The following is a 22385-nucleotide window of genomic DNA, read 5'->3' as shown; positions in this document are numbered from 1 at the left end:
GAAGTGCTGCTGCTACTACAGCCAAGCACTTTGTGAACACCCTGGGCGCAGAGGCGAGCCCAAAGGGTAGCACACAGTACTGGAAGTGACGTGTGCCCAGCTGAAATCGCAGATACTGTCTGTGAGCTGGCAGTATCGGGATGTGTGTATAGGCATCCTTCAAGTCCAGAGAGCATAGCCAATCGTTTTCCTGAATCATGGGAAGGAGGGTGCCCAGGGAAAGCATCCTGAACTTTTCTTTTACGAGATATTTGTTCAGGGCCCTTAGGTCTAGGATGGGACGCATCCCCCCTGTTTTCTTTTCCACAAGGAAGTACCTGGAATAGAATCCCAGCCCTTCTTGCCCGGATGGCACGGGCTCGACCGCATTGGCGCTGAGAAGGGCGGAGAGTTCCTCTGCAAGTACCTGCTTGTGCTGGAAGCTGTAAGACTGAGCTCCCGGTGGACAATTTGGAGGTTTTGAGGCCAAATTTAGGGTGTATCCTTGCCGGACTATTTGCAGAACCCACTGATCGGAGGTTATGAGAGGCCACCTTTGGTGAAAAGCTTTCAACCTCCCCCCGACCGGCAGGTCGCCCGGCACTGACACTTGGATGTCGGCTATGCTCTGCTGGAGCCAGTCAAAAGCTCGCCCCTTGCTTTTGCTGGGGAGCCGCGGGGCCTCGCTGAGGCGCACGCTGCTGACGAGAGCGAGCGCGCTGGGGCTTAGCCTGGGCCGCAGGCTGTCGAGAAGGAGGATTGTACCTATGCTTGCCAGAAGAGTAGGGAACAGTCCTCCTTCCCCCAAAAAATCTTCTACCTGTAGAGGTAGATGCTGAAGGCTGCCGGCAGGAGAACTTGTCGAATGCGGTATCCCGCTGGTGGAGATGCTCTACCACCTGCTCGACCTTCTCTCCAAAAATATTGTCCGCACGGCAAGGCGAGTCCGCAATCCGCTGCTGGAGTCTATTCTCCAGGTCGGAGGCACGCAGCCATGAGAGCCTGCGCATCACCACACCTTGAGCAGCGGCCCTGGACGCAACATCAAAGGTGTCATACACCCCTCCGGCCAGGAATTTTCTGCACGCCTTCAGCTGCCTGACCACCTCCTGAAAAGGCTTGGCTTGCTCCGGGGGAAGCGCATCAACCAAGCCCGCCAACTGCCACACATTGTTCCGCATGTGTATGCTCGTGTAGAGCTGGTAAGACTGGATTTTGGCCACGAGCATAGAAGAATGGTAGGCCTTCCTCCCAAAGGAGTCTAAGGTTCTAGAGTCTTTGCCCGGGGGCGCCGAAGCATGCTCCCTAGAACTCTTAGCCTTCTTTAGGGCCAGATCCACAACTCCAGAGTCGTGAGGCAACTGAGTGCGCATCAGCTCTGGGTCCCCATGAATCCGGTACTGGGACTCGATCTTCTTGGGAATGTGGGGATTACTTAATGGTTTGGTCCAGTTCGCAAGCAATGTCTTTTTCAGGACATGGTGCAAGGGAACAGTGGACGCTTCCTTAGGTGGAGAAGGATAGTCCAGGAGCTCAAACATTTCAGCCCTGGGCTCGTCCTCCACAACCACAGGGAAGGGGATGGCCGTAGACATCTCCCGGACAAAGGAAGCGAAAGACAGACTCTCAGGAGGAGAAAGCTGTCTTTCAGGGGAGGGAGTGGGATCAGAAGGAAGACCCTCAGACTCCTCGTCAGAGAAATATCTGGGGTCCTCCTCTTCCTCCCACGAGGCCTCACCTTCGGTGTCAGACACAAGTTCACGAACCTGTGTCTGCAACCTCGCCCGGCTCGACTCAGTGGAGCCACGTCCACGATGGGGGCGTCGAGAGGTAGACTCCCTGGCCCGCATCGGCGAAGCTCCCTCCGCCGACGTAGTCGGGGAGCCTTCCTGGGAGGTGGCCGCAGTCGGCACCGCACGCGGTACCGACGTCGGGGACCTCACCCCGGGCGATGGGCCAGCCGGCGCCACGCTCGACGGTACCGGTGGCGCAAGCACCGCCGGTACCGGAGGGGTAGGGCGCAACAGCTCTCCCAGAATCCCTGGGAGAACGGCCCGGAGGCTCTCGTTCAGAGCGGCTGCAGAGAAAGGCATAGAGGTCGATGCAGGCGTCGACGTCAGAACCTGTTCCGGGCGTGGAGGCTGTTCCGGGCTGTCCAGAGTGGAGCGCATCGACACCTCCTGAACAGAGGGTGAGCGGTCCTCTCGGTGCCGATGCCTGCTGGGTGCTGACTCCCTCGGCGACCCAGAGCTCTCGGTGCCGACGCGGGGAGGAGACCGGTGTCGATGCTTCTTCGACTTCTTCCGAAGCATGTCACCGGAGCTCCCCGGCACCGACGAGGAGGACGTAGAATCCAGCCATCGCTTCCTCGGGGCCGAGGTCGAAGGAGGTCGATCTCAGGGGGGCTGTACCGCAGGAGCCCTCAGGGTAGGGGGAGACCCACCCGAAGGCTCACCGCCACCAGCAGGGGAATGGACAGCCCTCACCTTCACTCCTGACGATGCACCACCGTCCGACGACATCAGCAGACGAGGTCCCGGTACCACCGACGTCGATGCAGCTATCCGATGTCTCGGCGCCGATGCAGAGGGCCGATGCCTCGATGCACTGGCGGCCGAGGATGAAGGTCTGGACGCTGACGACGTCGATGCACTCGATGACCCCGGTGTCGATGCCGACGAAGAGCCCGAGAACAAAACGTTCCACTGGGCCAATCTCGCTACCTGAGTCCGCCTTTGTAACAGGGAACACAGACTACAGGTCTGAGGATGGTGCTCGGCCCCCAGACACTGAAGACACGACGAGTGCCTATCAGTGAGCGAGATTACCCGGGCGCACTGGGTGCACTTTTTGAAGCCGCTGGAAGGCTTCGATGTCATGGGCGGAAAAATCACGCCGGCGAAATCAAAATCCGAAATGACGGAAGTGAGCACCAAAAGTTTGAGGGAGAAAAATCTCGACCGAGGCCGAAGAGAGGCCTACCCCGACAACGAAAGAAAACTTACCGGGGCAAAACCTGAAAAATACGGGAAGGGGCACACGAAACCCAAGAGGGCTTCCGGAGCACTTCCGAAACAGTTTTTAGGATTTTCCAAAGAAAACACGTCGAAAAAGGACGCGCGAGGTCGACTCTCCGGGGCTCGACACGGCGAAAACACGACCGTACCGAGTGCGGACGAAAGAAGACTGGCCGGCTCGAGCCGGTTTCGGGCGGGAAGACGGCCGCGCATGCGCGGTGCGCGCGAGGGCTAGCAAAGGACTTTGCTAGTGAAGATTCCGATTGGAGGGGCTGCCGTGGACGTCACCCATCAGTGAGAACAAGCAGCCTGCTTGTCCTCGGAGAACTTGCATTAATGTTACAAAAAATTCCCGTTCCTTTTTTGCATGTTTACTTCCACAGCATGTATCACTTTCTCCCATAGCCTCCATTTCCTGCTTCAGTTTTCTCAAACTATCCACAAATTATGTTTCCCATCAATTTACATTCGCCCCTCAATCAGGCTCTCTGCTTCATTTCATGTCACCCTTGTTTCCTAATACAAATGTTATATTGTTCCCTATTCCTCCTCTTGAAGAGGGGTCTAACCCTATGCTGCACTGCTTGCCTGTTCCGCCCTCTCCACTCGTCTTGACAGGTGGTGGTCTCTGTAGGAACTCAGCTAACTAGAGTTCTCTTCCCAGTCCCCTTGTCTATTTAAAGTATCCTGATCTCATTTCACCCAAGGTACAATTCAGCACACATTACACCAAATCCGCCAAGAGCCATGTAATCTCTCTAGAGCAGAAAACTCAATCCTCAGAACACAACAATTCAGTCTGGTTTTCAAGATATCCACAATGAGCATGCACGAGATAGGATTTGCATATAGTAGAGGCAGTGTGTGCAAACATCTCATGCATATTCATTATGGGTATCCTCAACCCAATCCTCAGGACACACCAAGCCAGTCAGGATTTTAGAACCACTGCTCTAGAGAAAACACAGGCTGCTCAAATACTGGCGTACTGCCAACAAGGACAAGATCTGGACAAACTACAAAGGGCATGCTCATATAGGCAAGACATTTTTACATGAATTTAATACAGCAACTTCTTCTGTAAAGCTTTTGTGAAGTACCAGGAATAAAAATATACCAAGCCCACACACAGGAGTTGAGTCAGGGGGCAACATGGTTATGTCTGCTTTAAGACTAAGATATATAGGCAGCCTTTAAAGAAATTATTCTTCACAGAAGAACAATCACAGAAGAACTTGCTAGTATTCACACCTTCAACAGCAGCAAATAAGGAAAAAGCATGCTAGCTAGAAATTTAGTAAATTACTGTGCATGTATGTGACATGGGATACTTTTGAGTGGCATACTTGGTAACATCTGGTCCACCAGTAGGACGAACATTTTTCCTCAATGCCTCAATCCAATTCCTCCGAATACCTGACGTCATTGCCGACAATGTGAAAACAGCCTCCTTTGTCTGGGAGGAAAGAAAACATAGGATCAAGCAGCACTACTACAGATGCTTTAGTCTGCTTATTTAGAGTAAGCCAGAAGGCAGAATTATCAGAACTGGGGGGGGGGGGGGGGGGGGGACAGGGACACATGGGACAGAGGAAGAAAGTTGTGAAGTTACAGGCTGTAAAAAAAAAAAAAATCACTCACATGGATTTGGAAGCCATAATTGCGCTGTACAGCAAATTCCGTAACATCCAAACAGGACCGCAGGTCAATCTCACCATCTAGGTCGTCAGCCTGAAACAAGCCATATGGGTACACGTTACTGGGCAGAATGCTCTAGGACCTCCTCATTGTGGGCCTCATGCCGACCCCCCCACCCATAAAAAAAAAATCTGCTTAAGGCTGAGGCTGCTGCCACTACCAATCAGCTTTCTTCTGGTCAGCACTGCATATCTCAGCAAGAAAGATGAGCAATTCAGAATACCCAGGCTGGTTTCAACATGCAAAGTTAAAACTCGCCAAAAGCCACACAGAACCAGCCAGAAGAAAGCCTCTGGTTTCAGAAGCTCTAAAAAAATATTGAGGGGTTGAAGGGAGAGGGAATGTCACAGGAGACATTTCTCGTTTCCAGAGCAACCAGAATTTGTCAAGAATTGTCCTAAAGCATGCCACATGTTAGCCAGAGCTTGGGTTATTCTCAACATTATTCTACTTCAATATGCAGCTGGTGGAACCTAAAGAACCTGGTTAGTAATTTGCCCAGCTACTAACTTGGAACCAACTGGATTTCTGACACACCTTAAGTGTCCCTTGTCACTAGACAATTGCCAAGACTGTGGCCCAAAGAAAACACTACTGCTGACTGCCCACTAGACAGACTGCAAGACCACTGAAGACTACTGTACAGCCTAACAATTACACAAACGTTGTAATAAACACAGAAAATGCAAAGTAAAACCATTCCCCAGAGAAACAAAAAAATCCTTGAAATCTCCTTCCCCTCCCCCAAAGGCTACTGGGATTTATATACAGCAGGACAGCAACAATATAAGATTCTCCAGCTAACTAAACCAGCTTCTAGGTGTTAGTGCTGTCACAGCACTGTCTAGCTAACTAAACCTGCACCCCCAAAATGCTCCAAGAACCACTTTCACATAGCTCAACAAAACTTAGCAGGAATTATAAATCCTTTGAAAAATTACATAAATACACAGCGGGGCTGATTAAAGTCTAATTGTATTTAGGTTTGGCAGATCTTTTCCCTTCAGGTCTCCAGCCAAAATGGAACAGACTCCTCTGGGTGCACAGCACCATAAGCATTGAGGCCTAACTACAGAAGGCCCCCTCCCTCCAGCCACTAGAATTACAATTCTCAGCCAGATGCTGGAAATCACAATTCCCTCCAGAATTCAACAGACACTACTAATAAGATGGATGGCAGATAACACATCCACCCCGCCTCCCCAGATGGCTACCTTTGTACTCCTGCTACAGCCAGACTGAGAAGCCATGCTTAGGAATCAAACCCAGCTCCGATACAATCCTGGCTCTAAGCACTGTGCTGGCTCTCCAAATATAATTTTGGGGCACTATTTATGATTGTCAAGAGGGCTGGAGATCTGGGGCTGCCAAGCTTCCTTATCTTTCTGCAATACACACAGGCCTCTATCCTCTTCCTCAATGTTTAGTCAACAGAAGGACACATTCTGTAATGCAGAAGAGGCACAGCTATGCACAAAAAAATAACTAAGCACATACACACAGATCCTTATAACAAGCCTAAAATTCCAGACAATGTTTCTTTAAATTCCTCCCCCAAACTTTTCCCTTCAGCCTCCCAGTAATAATGAGAGACTTCCTTTTATACACTGCTTATGCTAATTAAATCGACTTCAAAAGCCATCTGAGCAATCCAACAAAAAAGGCTTTGCATGCTTGGATAGGGCAATAATTTTCAAGCAGGGCGACTGCTTTCAGTCCAACTGCGCTGACCTGCTTGGGGCCAATCGTGTGCAAACATGTAGGACTTTCTTTTTTTAAACCAATGAAACAGAGAACTTTTATTTTTTTTGCTCTGTACTAAGAGAAAAGTCAAAATAAAGCATACAAAGTGAATAGGAAAGTCTTCCTATAATCATTCCAACTGTTACAGGAAAAATGGAGGGCAAAAATATGGGGGATGGAAGAAGATTTAGCTAATAGTGACCTTCAAAAAAAGGTCGTCGTTCCCCCCCCCCCCCCCCCCCCCATTTAGAGGAAACTGTTGACGAAAAAGAACCAGCATGACTGGGTAAGAAAGTCAGTATGCCTCACTTAAACATGCCCAAAAATGAGCACTCCTGCCTCCAAAGCCTCTCCCCCTGCACACTTCACCTGTGAATGAAAAAAAGGAAAGCAGGCACAAAAACCACCTCCAAACCAGCACAAGCTCCAGATCCATCAGCAGACTGTTTGCAAACTGCCAAAAAAGGTCAGTCATGTGGAACCTGGCAAATCTCATGACATTTTAAAGGTAATTATCCCTTTATGGGAAAACCCAGCCTGTAGCATACTGTAGTAAATCATGTTCCACTCAAACAGTCCAGCAGCTCTTAAAGAGGGCTGGTGCAGATATTTCTTTTTTTTTTTTTTCTCCTTCAGTTAGAAGCCCCACTAGCTTTTCTTTCAAAGGCAAAAAGAAGCCCATATACAGGCAGTCATGTTAAACACTATGTTTTTTCTACCTACCCAGCTTTCAATATGAGCTTCTCAAAAATAAGACAACTAATCAAGTCAGAACTGTACCATGTTGTCACGAAGCACCAAGACTGATAGCGCACTTCACCCTGGCTTGCACCAGACATAGGTTGATGTCAGTGTACTGATGACTCTACCTTCCAAACTTTTACTAGCCAATCTGAACACTCTAAAGCTTGTCCACTGAGGCCTCCATTAGGAGGTTAAGGTGAAATTAGGATTTACCTGCTAATTTTCTTTCCTCTAGATCCTCCAGACCGTTCAAGACGCTTGGGTTATGCACTCCTACCAGCAGAGGGAGACTGAGAACACTAAAACTTCTTATACAAGTAGCCTGTGCAGACCTTCTACTAACCAGTAAAACAGTAACAAAGCAGAGGAACAAAACACCTCCACCTAAACAAAACCACTGAATCCACACTCAGATCTCCTCCCCTTAAGAAGGGGGAATTCAACTGCAGATGGACACAAACGGTACCACAAACTGCCCTTAGTAAAACTCCAGGACCCAAATCACAGGAGCTACTAGAAATATCAGCAACTGAAGTCTAAAGAAAATATCATACTGAACTGTCCGATACAGGCAAATAATAAAAATTAACACATCTAGGTCCCAAACAAACCTTACCACTCAATCCAACTGGGATACGTAAACGCCAGATCAGTAGTAAACAAAACAGAGATTATAACAGACTGGATCACTACAGACAACCTGGACCTCCTATTCATCACTGAAACCTGGATCCACGACCTTAAAGACCCCATAATCTTAGAACTATGCCCACCAGGATACAAAAATCACCCATTGGACAAGAAATGGAAAAAGAGGAGGAGGTATAGCCATAATATACAAATCCGAATTCACCATCACAACCATAGCCGAATCCATTTTGCCACAACTAGAAATTGCATCGGTTAGAATCAATCACCCAAAATTGCAGGATCAACTCAACACAGTCTTACTCTACAGACCACCAGTCAACTGGCAAGATACCCAAACACACTTCATGGATCTCAAACACCTATGTCTCCACCTCAAACCTTATCATAATTGGAGATATTAACCTAAACCTTGAAGATCTCACTTCAACAAACACCCAAGAATGCATAGAGTTCCTAAACTGTGGGATATCCACGGACCAAATACGCAATCAACTCATAATAAAGGACACACACTAGACATAATTTCACACAAATTCGATCCTGATTCCAACATTATATTAACAGATACAAAATGGACACCCGCGCCATGGTCAGACCACTATAAAGCATACATCTCCCTCCAATGGCGAACGAAAGACTCCCCTAACAAACAAGAATGAAAAACCTACTCCACGAGAGGAAAAATAGACCTGGCAACAGATACCACAACGGATGGACTATAAAGACAGATGCAATCCAATTCCTCCTGGATTGGGATGACAGATGTAGAACAACATTAGACAATATTGCCCCAATTCAAACCAGAACCTCACACAGAAAGAAATCAACACCATGGTTCAATGAAGAACTGAAAAAAATTAAAACACAAGTTAGAAGGTTAGAACGAGCATGGAATAAAAAGAAAGATGACCCCCACACTTAACGCATGGATACAACTTCAAAGAAAATATAAATATACCATAAGACAAACAAAGATTATATTACAAAGCTGAAATTGGACCAAACTACAAAGACACACAAACTCTTCCAGCTCGTGAACAAACTATTAGATATCACACCAGTCACAACCAACAACAAAGATACACCAGGAGCAGACAAACTTGCGAAATACTTCAATGAGAAAATAGTACAACTACGACTTAAAATACCTGTCAGTACCATCAACTACACCGTACTCCTAGATTGCCTAGATCCAAACCCTGGTGTATACCCAGCAGACAGAACATGGACCAACTTCGAGATTTTATCAGAGGATCTCATCTCACAAACGCTCAAAAGGTTCGCCAAATCTCACTGCAAATTAGACATATGACCAAACAACCTTATGACATCGGCCCCTCAACGATTTATAGCAGACTTAAACCACCTGAACTATATGCTACAAAATGGACTCTTCCCTAGGGAGAAAGGAAACATTCTACTCACCCCCATACCCAAAGACGCAAAGAAAAGTGCTAATGAACTAACTAATTACAGACCAGTAGCATCTATTCCCTTAATAACCAAACGGAAGGGATGGTGACCAAGCAACTCACTAACTATTTAGACAAATTTTCAATACTACACGACTCCCAATCAGGATTTCGAACCAACCACAGTACTGAAACGGTACTAGTTACTCTCATGACTAAGTTCAAACAAATGATTGCAACTGGCAAGAACATACTACTTTTACAATTTGACATGTCTAGCTCCTTCGACATGGTTGATCATGGAATATTACTACATATCCTCGAGTATTTCGGAATCAGAGGCAATGTTCTCAATTGGTTCAAGGGGTTCCTAATCACATGATCATACCAGGTGACATCTAATTTGACTACATCAGCCACATAGATACCTGAATGTGGAGTCCCACAGGGATCCCCCCTCTCACCGACCTTATTCAACTTAATGATGATACCCTTGGCCAAACGCACCTCTCAATATAACACGAACAAATTCACCACCATTAACACATCTACACTAAATCTTCCAATTTCGGACACTCTAAAAATTCTCGGAGTCACCATTGATCGACACCTAACACTGCCACCACTGGCACGTGCAGATACGCTTCCGTGAGATCCAGTGACATGAGAAATTCTCCCTGAAGAACAGCCACTATGACCGAGCGCAGAGTCTCCATGCGGAAGGATGGCACCTTGAGCGCCCCATTGACTCTCTGGAGATCTAAAATGGGTCGAACCTGGTCCTCCTTCTTCGGCACCACAAAGTAAATGGAATAACAACCCATTCCCTGCTCGTGCCAAGGAACGGGGTACCACAGCTCCCAACTGGATTAAGCGACCCAGAGTCTCTTGAATAGCCTAGCCTTTAACTTGACTCGAGAGTGACAAGGAGAGGGAAGAAACAGATACAGCAGTGGGTGCTCAAACTCGAGCGCATAACCGTCGCGAAGACCTCCAGCACCAACTGATCTGAAGTAATTTGGGTCTACCCCTGATAAAACAGACGAAGTCGCGCCCCGACCTTCACCAGAGACTGGACCCGCACACCTTCATAAGGAGGACTTATTACCATTTCTGGCATCTCCGGAGGAGTCCCGACCTCCTCGAAACTGTGTCTGCTGTGTCTGCTGGAAAAAATGGCTTTTAGAAGGAGATACAAATCTGCCCGCCTGTACCGCCTCGCGTCCTTAAACCGATCTCTAGCCGAACCCCCTCGACTAGCCGACTTAGGCCGTAACTCCGGCAACCGTGAGACCTTAGTATCCCCAAGACCACTCATCAGTTTATTCAAGTCCTCTCCAAACAACATAGAACCTTTGAAAGGTGGAGAACACAACTTTGCTTTAGAGGCCGCATCTGCCACCCAGCCCCTAAGTCAAAGAGCCCTGTGAGCCGTCATCGCCAGAGCCATATTCTTAGCCGAAGCCCTTAGCAAATCATAAAGGGTGTCCGCCAAAAATGAAGACCCCCCATCTCCAATTTGGCCAGCTCCTGAACCAAACCAGTCCTATCTAACGCAGGCTCATCCAAGAGCTTCTCCGCCCAACGGAAACAAGCTCTGGCTACCAAGCCCCCACACACAGAGGCTTGCAAGGCCAAAGCCGACAAATCAAAGCTGCGCTTCAGAAAGGACTCTAGCTTCCTATCCTGAGGTTCCCGTAAGGCTGTACCGCCATCCACCGGAATGGCCGTAGCCTTAGTAACTGCCGTAACCACCACAGTAGATGGTTTCAGCAGGGCCAAATCTTCCGGAGGCAAGGGATACAGCCGCGCCATAGCCCTAGACACCTTACAAGCAGCCTCCAGCACAGACCATTCCTGAAAAACCATGTCTCTAATGTCCGAATTCATGGGAAAGGAACGGGAGGCTCTCTGAATCCCCTTAACCAAAGGATCTACCTGGGGTCCCTCTGCAGAGGGAGTGGCAGCCGGAGCAAACTTCAAAGTAGAGATCACCTGATCAATGAGCTCTAACAACTCCTCCTTATGAAAAATGCGAACCACTGAAGAATCTTCCCCAGGCCTTAGCCCATCCTCATCCTCAGACTCATCTAAGAGATCCTCCTCTCCTGGGTCACGCCAAACCTCCGACCCAGGCAGAGAAAGTATCTTCATAGGCTCCGAAATATCCACCCGCGGGCGCTTAACTCCCACTGAGCTAGCAGCGTCCGGGGAACAAACAGCCTGAGAGGGGCCAGCTCTCCAGGAATTATACAGAGACCAAACAAACTCATGAGGGAAAACAGACCCCCCCCCCCCCTCGTTGCTGAAGCCCCAACAACACTTCCCGCAGTCTCCGCGACAGACCCCACTCGCTCCCGCGGCAGCAGGTCCATCGCGTGATCCGTGGCTAAACTAGGCGCGCTTCCTGCCACACACGGGTCCCCCGACACCGGTACGGAATGCGCGGCCAAAAGGGCCGCACTTCCCGCCAAAAACGGCTCCGTCGAGGCCGACCCAAGACGCGCAGCCAAAATGGCCACGTTTCCCACCAAAACCGGCCCTGCCGTTGCTGGCCCGGAATGTGTGGTCAAATCGCCGCCCAACACCTCCGCCGACTCAGGGGAAAGCACGGGGGGCAAAAGCGCTGACAACGTAGGCTCCCCACAAAATTTACATTGGCCACCTTTCACTTCAATGCCGCGCTTCGCGCAAAACCGACACCTCACTGGCTTAGACATAATGGCCGCGAACACAATAAAAACAAACAGTTGCTTTGTGCTCTGACAGACTAATAGGAAAAACCGCCTAAGGCAAGAACGCCCTTGAAGACGTTTTATCTCTGGACTGCCACAAGAACGGCCAAAATAACCGCCTTTTAAAAACATTTATTTTAAACCTCGTTGCTGATGCCTAAATGCCTCAAGGGTACAGAACGAGGTCTGTAGCCGAGGTCAAGCAGTCCTCCAGAGGAAGAGCACAGGGGGAGTGACCCGGCCACCCGGGTATGACACCCCACAGGAAATAAGAAGCCCCTTAGGACTTACACCCTGTAATAGAGATCCAAGTGTGGGTTCTCTAACATTTACAACCCAACCTAGAAACCCCAAACGGGCCTACCAGACTGAGTACACTGCATAGGCTGCACACTTCTACCCTCTGCTGAGACTGAGAAAATACTGGTTAGTAGAAGGTCTGCACAGGCTACTTGTATAAGAAGTTTTAGTGTTCTCAGTCTCCCTCTGCTGGTAGGAGTGCATAACCCAAGCGTCTTGAACGGTCTGGAGGATTGCTGAGGAATATTACATTTTTTTAATATAAAACTATCATAATAAAAAAACTCCCCACAAATCCTTTGTCTCTCAAAGAAGTTCTCGTATATTACCATTCCTATCTACTGTATGCAAAGAATACTAATTCTCCTACCCAGTTTCTTTAAATTTGTGTCCAATAGCATTTGTTTTATTTCTTTATGTATCAAGTTTACTCACTATCCACCAAATCAATTTGACTGGTCTACAAATCAATTTGAGAGCTACATTTCAAGTGTATTACTGTGTAAGCTGTACAAAGTGAAAGTTATTCATACCTGTTAATTTCATTCCCTTGAGTTCTGCTAGACTAATGCAGACCAATGGGTTGAGTCCTCCTACCAGCAGAGGTAGAGATACTGAACTCCTCTTTGTAATTTATTTTTAAAATGGTACAGAGAAAAAAAGTAGCGAGCATATACACAGGTAGTCCATCATGCTCCTTTCTTTGTCTCCATTCTTGCTTTTTACAGTATTTCTATACGTGTCGTCACTATCCCTCTATTTATGTGTTCACACATTAATAGTTCTCACCTTGTTTGTAAACCACCTTTATGCAAAAAGACAGGCAGTTTATAAAATGCCCACTGAAGGTGTACCTTTATCTGTTCCTGCACTTTTTACAAGTGTCATGGTGACAAAGCCCCACCAGAGTAGCCTCTCCACCAACTGATCACCACACTGAATACACTGCACTAATTTACTTGGATTAAGACAGACCTCAAGGTCATTTCATCATATGGAAAGTGGTAGGGACTGGTCTATGTAGAATTCAGAACTGGATGGTCACTAGAAATAGTCCATCAGAACCTCTTACCTCCTCAGCATTGGAGTCTCTATAATACCGCAAGCTTGAGTCTGTCAGCACGAACCAGCGCTTTTTCCACTGCACGGGAGGGGAAAAAAAACACCCACAAAAGTCCATACTTTTATCATACAAAAAAGTGTCATTATTCCCTGCAAACTGCATCCAGTTAATTAAAAAATATATAAAAATCAGAAAATAGATATTAATGGCCAAATTATACATCACTTACATCTGTCACTGTGCATAACTACATCTAAATCAAATTTCAGAACCTGTGTTTACAATTGTTTTTCCAATTCTGGAATGCACTGCCTGACACAAGACTATCTCTACTTCTGGAAGCAGGTGAAAGCTTGGCTCTTCAACCAGGCCTTTACTGGAAGAAGTAACTAACTCGCTAGTCTCACTCACACACACAAGGAGTACTCAGGCTACATATACTGCAGCAGGACATGTTTATCCACTCCTACTCAAGCTGAGATAACATTTAACCATTTCTCTAACCTCATGTGCAACTTCCTTTAAATCAATCACCTTACTTTCTAACTCTTCCTACTTTTTTACCATTCTATATATGTTACATCTTTGCTTTACCCTTCGCTATCACCTATAATGTTCTATTACGTATTGTGTTGACATTGTAAATAGTATATGATGCCATTCTTTGTATTGTTTTTGAATATTTTTACTGCTGTAATTGTCTATTGCTCATGCTTGAGCTATTCTTACTGTACACCGCCTTGAGTGAATTCCTTCAAAGAGGCGGTAAATAAATTTATGTTGCCTACAGAGATAATAAACAAAATCAGCTGCGCAATGCAACTACTGGCTGCACACCTTATTTGTCCAAGCCAATCACTTAAAGGTGACACAGCGGTACATATGCCTTCTAGATTTTAAGGAACCAATGTTGTGTTGAAAATTCATGAATTACAATAGCTCTGAATAATTCTTTTAGTACTGTTAACGCCTTTATCTAACAATTTCACACTTCTCCAAGCACAATAAGACTATTGTAAGCCAATGCTCAGAACCCAACGCTGGCGCTAGAGCTGACCAGCGCCAGCATTACATCTGTGTAGAATATTCAGAAGATTGTAGCACAGGAAATGTGTGCCACAAATTAGCACAAATAGTATTTAAAAGTAGTAAAACAGACACTAATGAGGTAATTTCCTACTCCCTCCCCAATGCTCAGAACAGCACACAAAAAGCTGCCCTTATCCCTGAAAACTAATGCCAGTTCCAAGCTGGTGTTGCGGTGTCTGAAGAGAAATTTCCCATGATTTTCTCCTTAAAATCTGCTAATTTTGATTGAATTTGGAAGAAGGAACCCCTCAAGCCTCCAAGGGTAAGAAATGTGTGCATGTTCAAGCAAAGCTGAAAATGAAAGCACACACTGGCACTGTTTGCTGCGCTTAAATATTATCTTTCAGTGAAATGCCTGTTTTCTGCACTTAAATATTATCCTTTAGTGAAAAAAAGTCTATTTAAAAATGCAGAGGATTGGCACCAATCTATGCTTCACTTCTGAATTTCCCTGGGCACATGCAGAAGAGCTACACTTACTGCGAAACTCTTGTGCATGTGCTCCAGGCACGTTCCCACCTTACTTTGTCTCACAGCGCACATATTTGCATGCAAGTAGCATTGAGAATCTCTTTTTCTACGCTGTTCACTATAGCACCAGAGTTCTGAGCATTGGCCTGCAGTTTTGAGTTTAGGCAGAATCTTCCACTGCCTGCAATTTACACTGTCCTATCCACTCATTCCATTTTACTCCAAAAAAAATACTGTTTCACTTTTCATGTTAATATAATCTTTATTTACAAATTCACTCATAAAATACCCAATTAGCTCAAGTCCCTTCCTCTGAAATGGTGACAAGTGCCACTGTAGATCAGACCTGCAATGTGGAAATGTGTATGAAATCAGATCAAACTGAAACCAGCATCGTGATGCTGGGCAGGAAAAGGGGGGGGGGGGGGGGCATACCATGTCCTTGTTGCTCATCCCTAAAGAGGATAATGATCCCTATACCTGCCCACAGAACGGCTAATAAATGCAAACAGACCTATCCTCAAGAAACTTATACAAGCATTGTCTAAACCTAGCTACACTGTCAACTTGTGACTTTTTGTTTTAGTTTTATTTCAGTCTGTTGTCAGTTTTACCTCCTAATTCTATTTAAAAGGGTACCTATCCATTTTCTATGGACCTGTTTCACACACTCAGTTGAAGAGCGCTAACCTGTTTAGCCTTTTTATCATTTTTGTTGTCCTCCCCTGAAGCTTTTCTATATTCACTATCTTTATGGGGGGGAGGGGGGGGAGGAGACCAAAACTGCAAATAATACTCAAGATGCAGTTGCAACACAGATGCTTTTTTCCCAGGCTAAAAAGCAAACATTCCTTAGATCTTAAGGATGGATCAAAGTAGGATCCTCACAAAGTCCACAAGCTGTTGTATTTCTCTTAAGGAGATCAATGGACATGAAGTTCTTGCAGCTTATGTGATGCTTTGCTTAATGTTGGTTGGGTTCTCATGAGGTACTAGAAAAGAACTAATTTGCAATTTAAAACCAATGCCCTAAGAAAAACAAACGCTGGAAATGAGGAATCATATTAACTAGAAGGGCATTAATAAACGTTCCCCAGTTCATGCCTATGCAATGAACAAACAAAATGACAGAAATAAACCGGTCCTACCTCTCGCTGCTCATCCAGCAAGGACATCCATCCTTTCTTGAAGTTCAAAAGATCTGGCTATAGAAAAAGAAAAAAAATATATATATAAACAAACATCGATGAAACTCGTCGGTAATAGATTACCAGACTAGCAGGCGGTGGTGTACACCGGCAGAAATGGGGGCGGAGTAGATAATATTACCAGGGAGTGCTGAAGATCAAGATTAGGTAGCTTTGATCAAAGTGAGCGGTAGGTGCGCCTGTGCATGTAAAAACATCAGCTAAAAAGTTTGTTAACTCAATTACACCCAAAACAGAACAGGGAGAAGAAGTTCACACTATCCACAGCAGAACTGGCCTCTGACATTCCTCCAGACGGGAAAGAAAACAGGCGCAGATAAGGATCCCCCCCCCCCCCCCCCCGGCAGCAGGAAGGAAGGCACTCAGGAAGAGCTATAGGGCAGGGGGAGTATAGGAACAAGTAGCACTAAGCAGCTCCGTCCGCTTCTCCCAAACACGATCAGTCCAGCCCCGGGTCGCACCTCTCCCGCCAACACCGCTGCTCTCCCACCGAACTCCATGAGCCTCGCCGCACGCGCAGCACTCCGACCCGGGCGGGCAGCTCACGGCCTCCCCCACCCCCTAGGTCGCTCGCACCCTTGCCAGACCCCACCCCCAACTCCATCAAGCTGCCTCCCATTGGCCGGAGCGTACAGAAACCACAAGTGAAGCCAAAGAGGTTCTCACTCTAAGTCCTTGGGTGGAGCTGTAACTACTCCAGCCAATCCCCACCATCTCCGTTCTAGTGACGTTAAGGAGAGGCGCGGCAAGCTCAAGCTACCTAAATTCAAGCTCAGCTGAGTGAGTGCGCTTAGCTACTCTAGTATACACACACACACAAGTTAAGGCTTGGAAGGTGCTCGGACATTCCGTCTTTTTCCCTGGACGCTAGGCGATTGATTATAGCGCCGCCCCTCTCAGCCTCCGGCGCAAGGGAAGGGACGCATCCTGCTCATCATCACCCGCCTTCTATTTAATATCGTGCTGTCAGGTTCTATGAGGCAGTAATTCCGAAATACTACTAAAGATCAAATCTGTGAAAGCTGAATGCCTCCTGCCCCAGGCAGAGCACAACAAAATCCTCTGTGATCCTATATAAGTCAAAAGCAATCCGCAAGTGTAATATGTCTTTTTCCAGATGCTGGAAAGCTTTCAACCTCTCCTCGATGTAACTTGCACAATACAATGAAATAAACCTGCACCACAAACACTACTCAAGGTTATTAAGGAATGATACCATCACTTTCACCGTACACCTCATCACCCGGGGAGAGGTCACGAGTGTTTTGCCACCTCTGCACTAATACCCATCTTAGAAACACAATAAACCATGCAGTGTATGTATGATAAAGAAAGGAAGACATGAGACTAACCAAATGTCAACACACCCCACTCCACCCCAGCCCCCCACAACCCCTTTTCGCTATTACTTAAGATACTCCCCAAGCCAAAATGGAGCTGCATTGGCTCCCCATCAGAGAAAGAATCAACGTCAAAGTCCATAGACTGAATCACAGGATTATACACAGAGAATCCCCTAGCTACACGTATAACCTGATAGACCTCCCTATCAGAAACAGATTTATGTCATCACATACTTACCTCAATTTACACTTTCCCAACTGCAAAGGAATTAAATACAAAACCTACTATGCATCCTACTACTAGTACTAATTTCTAAAGCGCTACTAGACGTACGCAACGCTGTACACTTGAACATGAAGAGACAGTCCCTTCTCAACAGAGCTTACAATCTAATTAGGACAGACAAACAGGACAAACAAGAGATAAGGGAATATTAAAGTGAGGATGATAAAATAAGGGTTCTGAACAAGTGAATAAGGGTTAGGAGTTAAAAGCTGTATCAAAAAGGTGAGCTTTTAGCATAGATTTGAAGACAGCCAGAGATGGAGCTTGACATACCGGCTCAGGAAGTCTATTCCAGGCATATGGTGCAGCAAGATAAAAGAAACGGAGTCTGGAGTTAGCAGTGGAGGAGAAGGGTGCAGATTAGAGAGATTTACCCAGTGAATGGAGTTCCCGGGGAGGAATGTAGGGAGAGATGAGAGTGGAGAGGTACTGAGGAGCTGCACAGTGAATGCACTTATAGGTCAATAAGAGGAGTTTGAACTGTATGCGGAAACGGATAGGAAGCCACTGAAGTGACTTGAGGAGAGAGCTAATATAAACATGACACTGGCGGAATATTAGTCGTGCAGCAGAAATTTGAACAGATTGAAGAGAAGAGAGGTGGCTAAGTGGGAGACCTGTGAGAAGCAAGTTGCAATAGTCTAAGCGAGAGGTGATAAAGCGTGTGGATGAGGGATCTGGTAGTGTGCTCAGAAAGGAAAGGGCGAATTTTACTGATATTATAGAGAAAGAAACGACAGATTTTAGCAGTCTGCTGAATATGTGCAGAGAAGGAGAGGGAGGAGTCGAAGATGACCCCAAGGTTATGAGCTGATGAGACAGGAAGGATGAGAGTGTTATCCACAGAAATAGAGAATGGGGGAGGAGGAGAGGTTGGTTTAGGGGGAAAGATGAGAAGCTCAGTCTTGGTCATGTTTAGTTTCAGATGGCGCTGAGACATCCAGGCAGCAATGTCAGACAGGCAGGCAGGCTGATACCTTGGCCTGGATTTCGGCTGAGATTTCTGGTGTGGAGAGGTAGATCTGGGAGTCATCAGCATAAAGATGACACTGAAAACCATGGGATGAGATCAGAGTACCAAGGGAAGAAGTATCGATGGAGAAAAGAAGAGGTCCCAGGACAGATCCCTGAGGTACACCAACTGACAGTGGGTTAGAAGCAGAGGAGGATCCACTAGAGTATACACTAAAGGTACGCTGGGAGAGATAAGAAGAAAACCAGGAAAGAACAGAGCCATGAAATCCAAGTGAGGACAGCGTATCAAGGAGTAGGCTGTGATCAACTGTGTCAAAAGCAGCAGATAGATCGAGAAGGATGAGGATAGAATAGAGACCTTTGGATCTGGCCAGGAACAGATCATTGGAGACTTTAGCAAGCACTGTTTCAGTTGAATGAAGGGGGTGAAAGCCAGATTGAAATGGATCAAGAATAGCTTGAGATGAAAGAAAGTCAAGGCAACAACGGTGAACAGCACGTTCAAGTATCTTGGATAGGAAAGGGAGGAGGGAGATGGGGCGATAGTTGGAAGGACAGGTAGGGTCCAATGAAGGTTTTTTAAGGAGTAGTGTGACTACAGCATGTTTGAAGGCATCAGGAACAGTCGCAGTGGACAGTGAAAGATTGAGGATATGACAGATAAAAGGGATGACAGTAGGAGAGATAGTGTTAAGTAGATGGGTGGGAACAGGATCAGAGAAACAGGTAGTTGGTTTTGAGGAGGAAATAAGATGTGTAGTTTCCTCTTCAGTGATTTCGGAAAAGGAAGAAAAGGAGGCAGGGGTTGGAGGGTTGAGAGAATGGACTAAGGGAAGGAGAGTTTGAGGTGACCTGGTTGAGAATTCAAGTTTAATCTTGTGAACCTTATCATGAAAGAACTAAGCCAGAGTCTGGGGGGAAGTGAAGGGGGGATAGAGGTGAAGGCACTTTGAGGAGAGAGTTCAGTGTGACAAAGAGACGTTGAGGGTTTGAGCCAAGAGAATTTGTCAACTGGATGTAATAGTCCTGTTTGGCAAGTAAAAGAGCAGACTGGAAGGAGGTCAGCAAAAATTTGAAATGTATGAAGTCAGCATGAGCATGGGAATTCAGCCAAAGGCGTTTGGCAGAGCGGGCACAGGAACATAGGTAGCGGATTCTAGAGGTCAGCCAAGGCTGGGGTTTGGTACGTTTTACAGACCGGGGAATGGGAGGAGCGAGAGTATCCAGAGCAGAGGACAGAATAGTATTATAGGAAGAGACAGCCTCATTGACAGACTTGGATAACATAGTGGTAGAGAGGAGATTTGAAACACTGGAGGACAGAGTAGAAGGGTCAATAGCCTGAAGATTCCTAAATGTATTGGTTAAGATTAGACAAGGGTGTTTAAGTGTGAAAGTTATCAAATGATGGTCAGAAAGGGGAAGAGTTGAGGCACAGAAACTGGAGAGTGAGCAGTTTGAGAAGATAAGATCAAGACAGTGGCCATTCTGGTGAGTGGGGGCAGTGGAGCACAGTTGAAGATTGAAAGAGGATGTCAAAGCAAGAAACTGAGAAGCATAAGAGTCAGAGGGATTTATTTTTATTACATTTGTACCCCGCGCTTTCCCACTCATGGCAGGCTCAATGCGGCTTACATATTGTATACAGGTACTTATCATTAGCATAAATGTTAAAATCGCCAAGAATGAGGGAAGGAGATGAAGGTTCAAGAAAGAAGGAAAGCCAAGCATCAAAGTCATTGAGAAAGGAAGAAAGGGACTTATCAGGGGGGTCGATAAATGACAGCTTCTCCTTCTTGGGCAGCCAGCTATGGAATGCTTTACCAAGATCCATCCGAACAAATTAACGCCTATCTTCCCTTCCGAAAAATGCTGAAAACCCATTTCTTCAAGCAAGCTTACCTAACGACCCGACTTAACCTTATAGTTCACCCACATGTCTCCTGCTCATACAAAGATAATATCCTTACCATGTCTCCAATCTGCTTCATGCTTATCCCCTAATCTTTCTTCCCCATCTTCCCTACACCATACCCCTCCCAATCACTTTTTCTTCGGCTAATCCTATCTTTGTTACATCTTTCCATGTTTAATTCACATATTCTTAAGGCCTTCTATTACTATGTTTACTACAGATGTAAATTCTCCTTGCAAGAAGACTCTGTAATTCTATTTACTATGTAAGCCGCATTGAACCTGCTATGTGTGGGAAAGCGCGGGGTACAAATGTAATAATAATAACCCCCTTCCATCTGGCACACGTTAAACCCAACTGGGCACACTAGTACTACTCATAGGAGCCAATTTTTCAAAATGATTGGGGGTGCTAAACCCAGTAGAAATTGCCCTTCCCTGGACACTGTCAAGCAGTTTGCGCAATATTGGGGGTGCTCAAGCACCCACAGAGCTGGCTCCTATGGTACTACTACAAATCATTTCTGCCACCTTTCAACTGCAAGGGGGGTGGGGGGGGGCAATGCCGGTGAAGGGCTGGTTGCAATCAGGTTCTCCAGATATAGCTAATGCAAAGCAAAAATACGCAGTGCTGTGCAGACCCATGCATAAGCAAACCCGGAACCGGCCAGCTCACAACCACCCATAGAAGTTCCCCAAATGCCGTAAGCGAAGTTTAACAATTCAACCCTGCAGCAGCCGCAGCGAACACACTTGAGTAAGAAGAGACGAGAGCGCCCCCTTCACCGCCACTTCCCCGCACTGGGGATGGTGGCCATTCACTCACCGTCATGGCGCAAAAGTAACAGCCACTCTTCCTCTGTCTCTGGAGTCTGCTCCTCTCTAGTTTTAAAGTGTTCTAAGTCATTAAAAAAATTCTTTAAAAGAACATTTAATTAACCTATAGAACCTCCATATTTACACTCAGTACGGTTAAATTACTCTATCCGCCGAAAAGGTGGGGTTGGGTTGGTTTTTTTTTTATTTTTTTGGTTTTGCTTTTAAAACTTCCTGGGCGGAGTTACTCAACCAATGACATTAGGCATTCCGTCCGAGTGAACCAATGAGAGGGAGAAATCGACGAGCCAATAGGAAAAGGCAAAGTAGGATGCTTTTAACACCAATGGCAAGAGGCGGTTTTATGAGCTTTAGCTGACCCAGCCAATAGAAAAGAAAAAACGAAGAGATGAAGTCGGTGGAGAGCAAGGAGTATAGCGGGTTTATGTCGGTTTTTGCTCTTAAAAACTGTAAAGACAATTGCTAGATTGCAAAGGAGACAGAGAGACAAACTAAACTCACCACCCTTAAGAGTAATGGCTGGAATAGAGCAGAATAGTTCTTATTTATTCAGTGTAATCCGTTTTCAGGCATTCATAGTCCTGAATCTGAATGTTAGTATTAGGAATGTACAGGAAGCATAATCCCTGCGATAATAGTACTGAAGAGTGGCTGAGTACCCCAAAACGAGGATAGGATAGTCACCCCTAAAATGTAGGGAAAATGGATTTGATGTACATAAATAACTTGTAAATATAAATATATTTACAGATATGCTGCATTATAAATTATGGTGAAACCCAGCTCCTGTGGGGCCTGGGCCACACTCAAGCAGAGCAGATACCTGCCTAGTGCAATAGTTGAAGAAGACTAAGAGTATAGGTATTTTTTTAAAATACAATGAGGAAAATACTGAGAAATAATAAATGGGCATATGAACA

At 46.2% G+C, this 22385-nt stretch overlaps 1 protein-coding gene across 3 annotated transcripts in view; it reads right to left on the bottom strand.

Moving 5' to 3' along the window:
* The window catches only part of TRIOBP (TRIO and F-actin binding protein), a 199991-nt gene extending 178350 nt beyond the window's left edge, over positions 1 to 21641 (bottom strand). The window contains exons 1-5 of one of the 3 annotated variants that reach the window (XM_030207982.1): positions 21455 to 21641; positions 16051 to 16107; positions 13352 to 13420; positions 4638 to 4727; positions 4343 to 4452 (exon numbers count right to left, since the gene is read on the bottom strand). In XM_030207982.1, the coding sequence (XP_030063842.1) occupies positions 4343 to 4452; positions 4638 to 4727; positions 13352 to 13420; positions 16051 to 16107; positions 21455 to 21460 (332 nt within the window). In that variant the 5' untranslated portion in view covers positions 21461 to 21641. Of the gene's footprint in view, positions 1 to 4342; positions 4453 to 4637; positions 4728 to 13351; positions 13421 to 16050; positions 16108 to 16231; positions 16421 to 16571; positions 16653 to 21454 lie in introns of those variants that run through there. The other 2 variants (XM_030207974.1, XM_030207993.1) reach the window with 2 other exon arrangements.
* Between the last annotated feature and the right edge of the window lie 744 nt (positions 21642 to 22385).

The sequence above is a fragment of the Microcaecilia unicolor genome, chromosome 1 (genome assembly GCF_901765095.1).
Source record: "Microcaecilia unicolor chromosome 1, aMicUni1.1, whole genome shotgun sequence".
Taxonomy (NCBI): domain Eukaryota; kingdom Metazoa; phylum Chordata; class Amphibia; order Gymnophiona; family Siphonopidae; genus Microcaecilia; species Microcaecilia unicolor.
The sequence above is the reverse complement of the archived record's forward strand: the minus strand, read 5'-3'. Positions and strand labels throughout refer to the sequence as shown.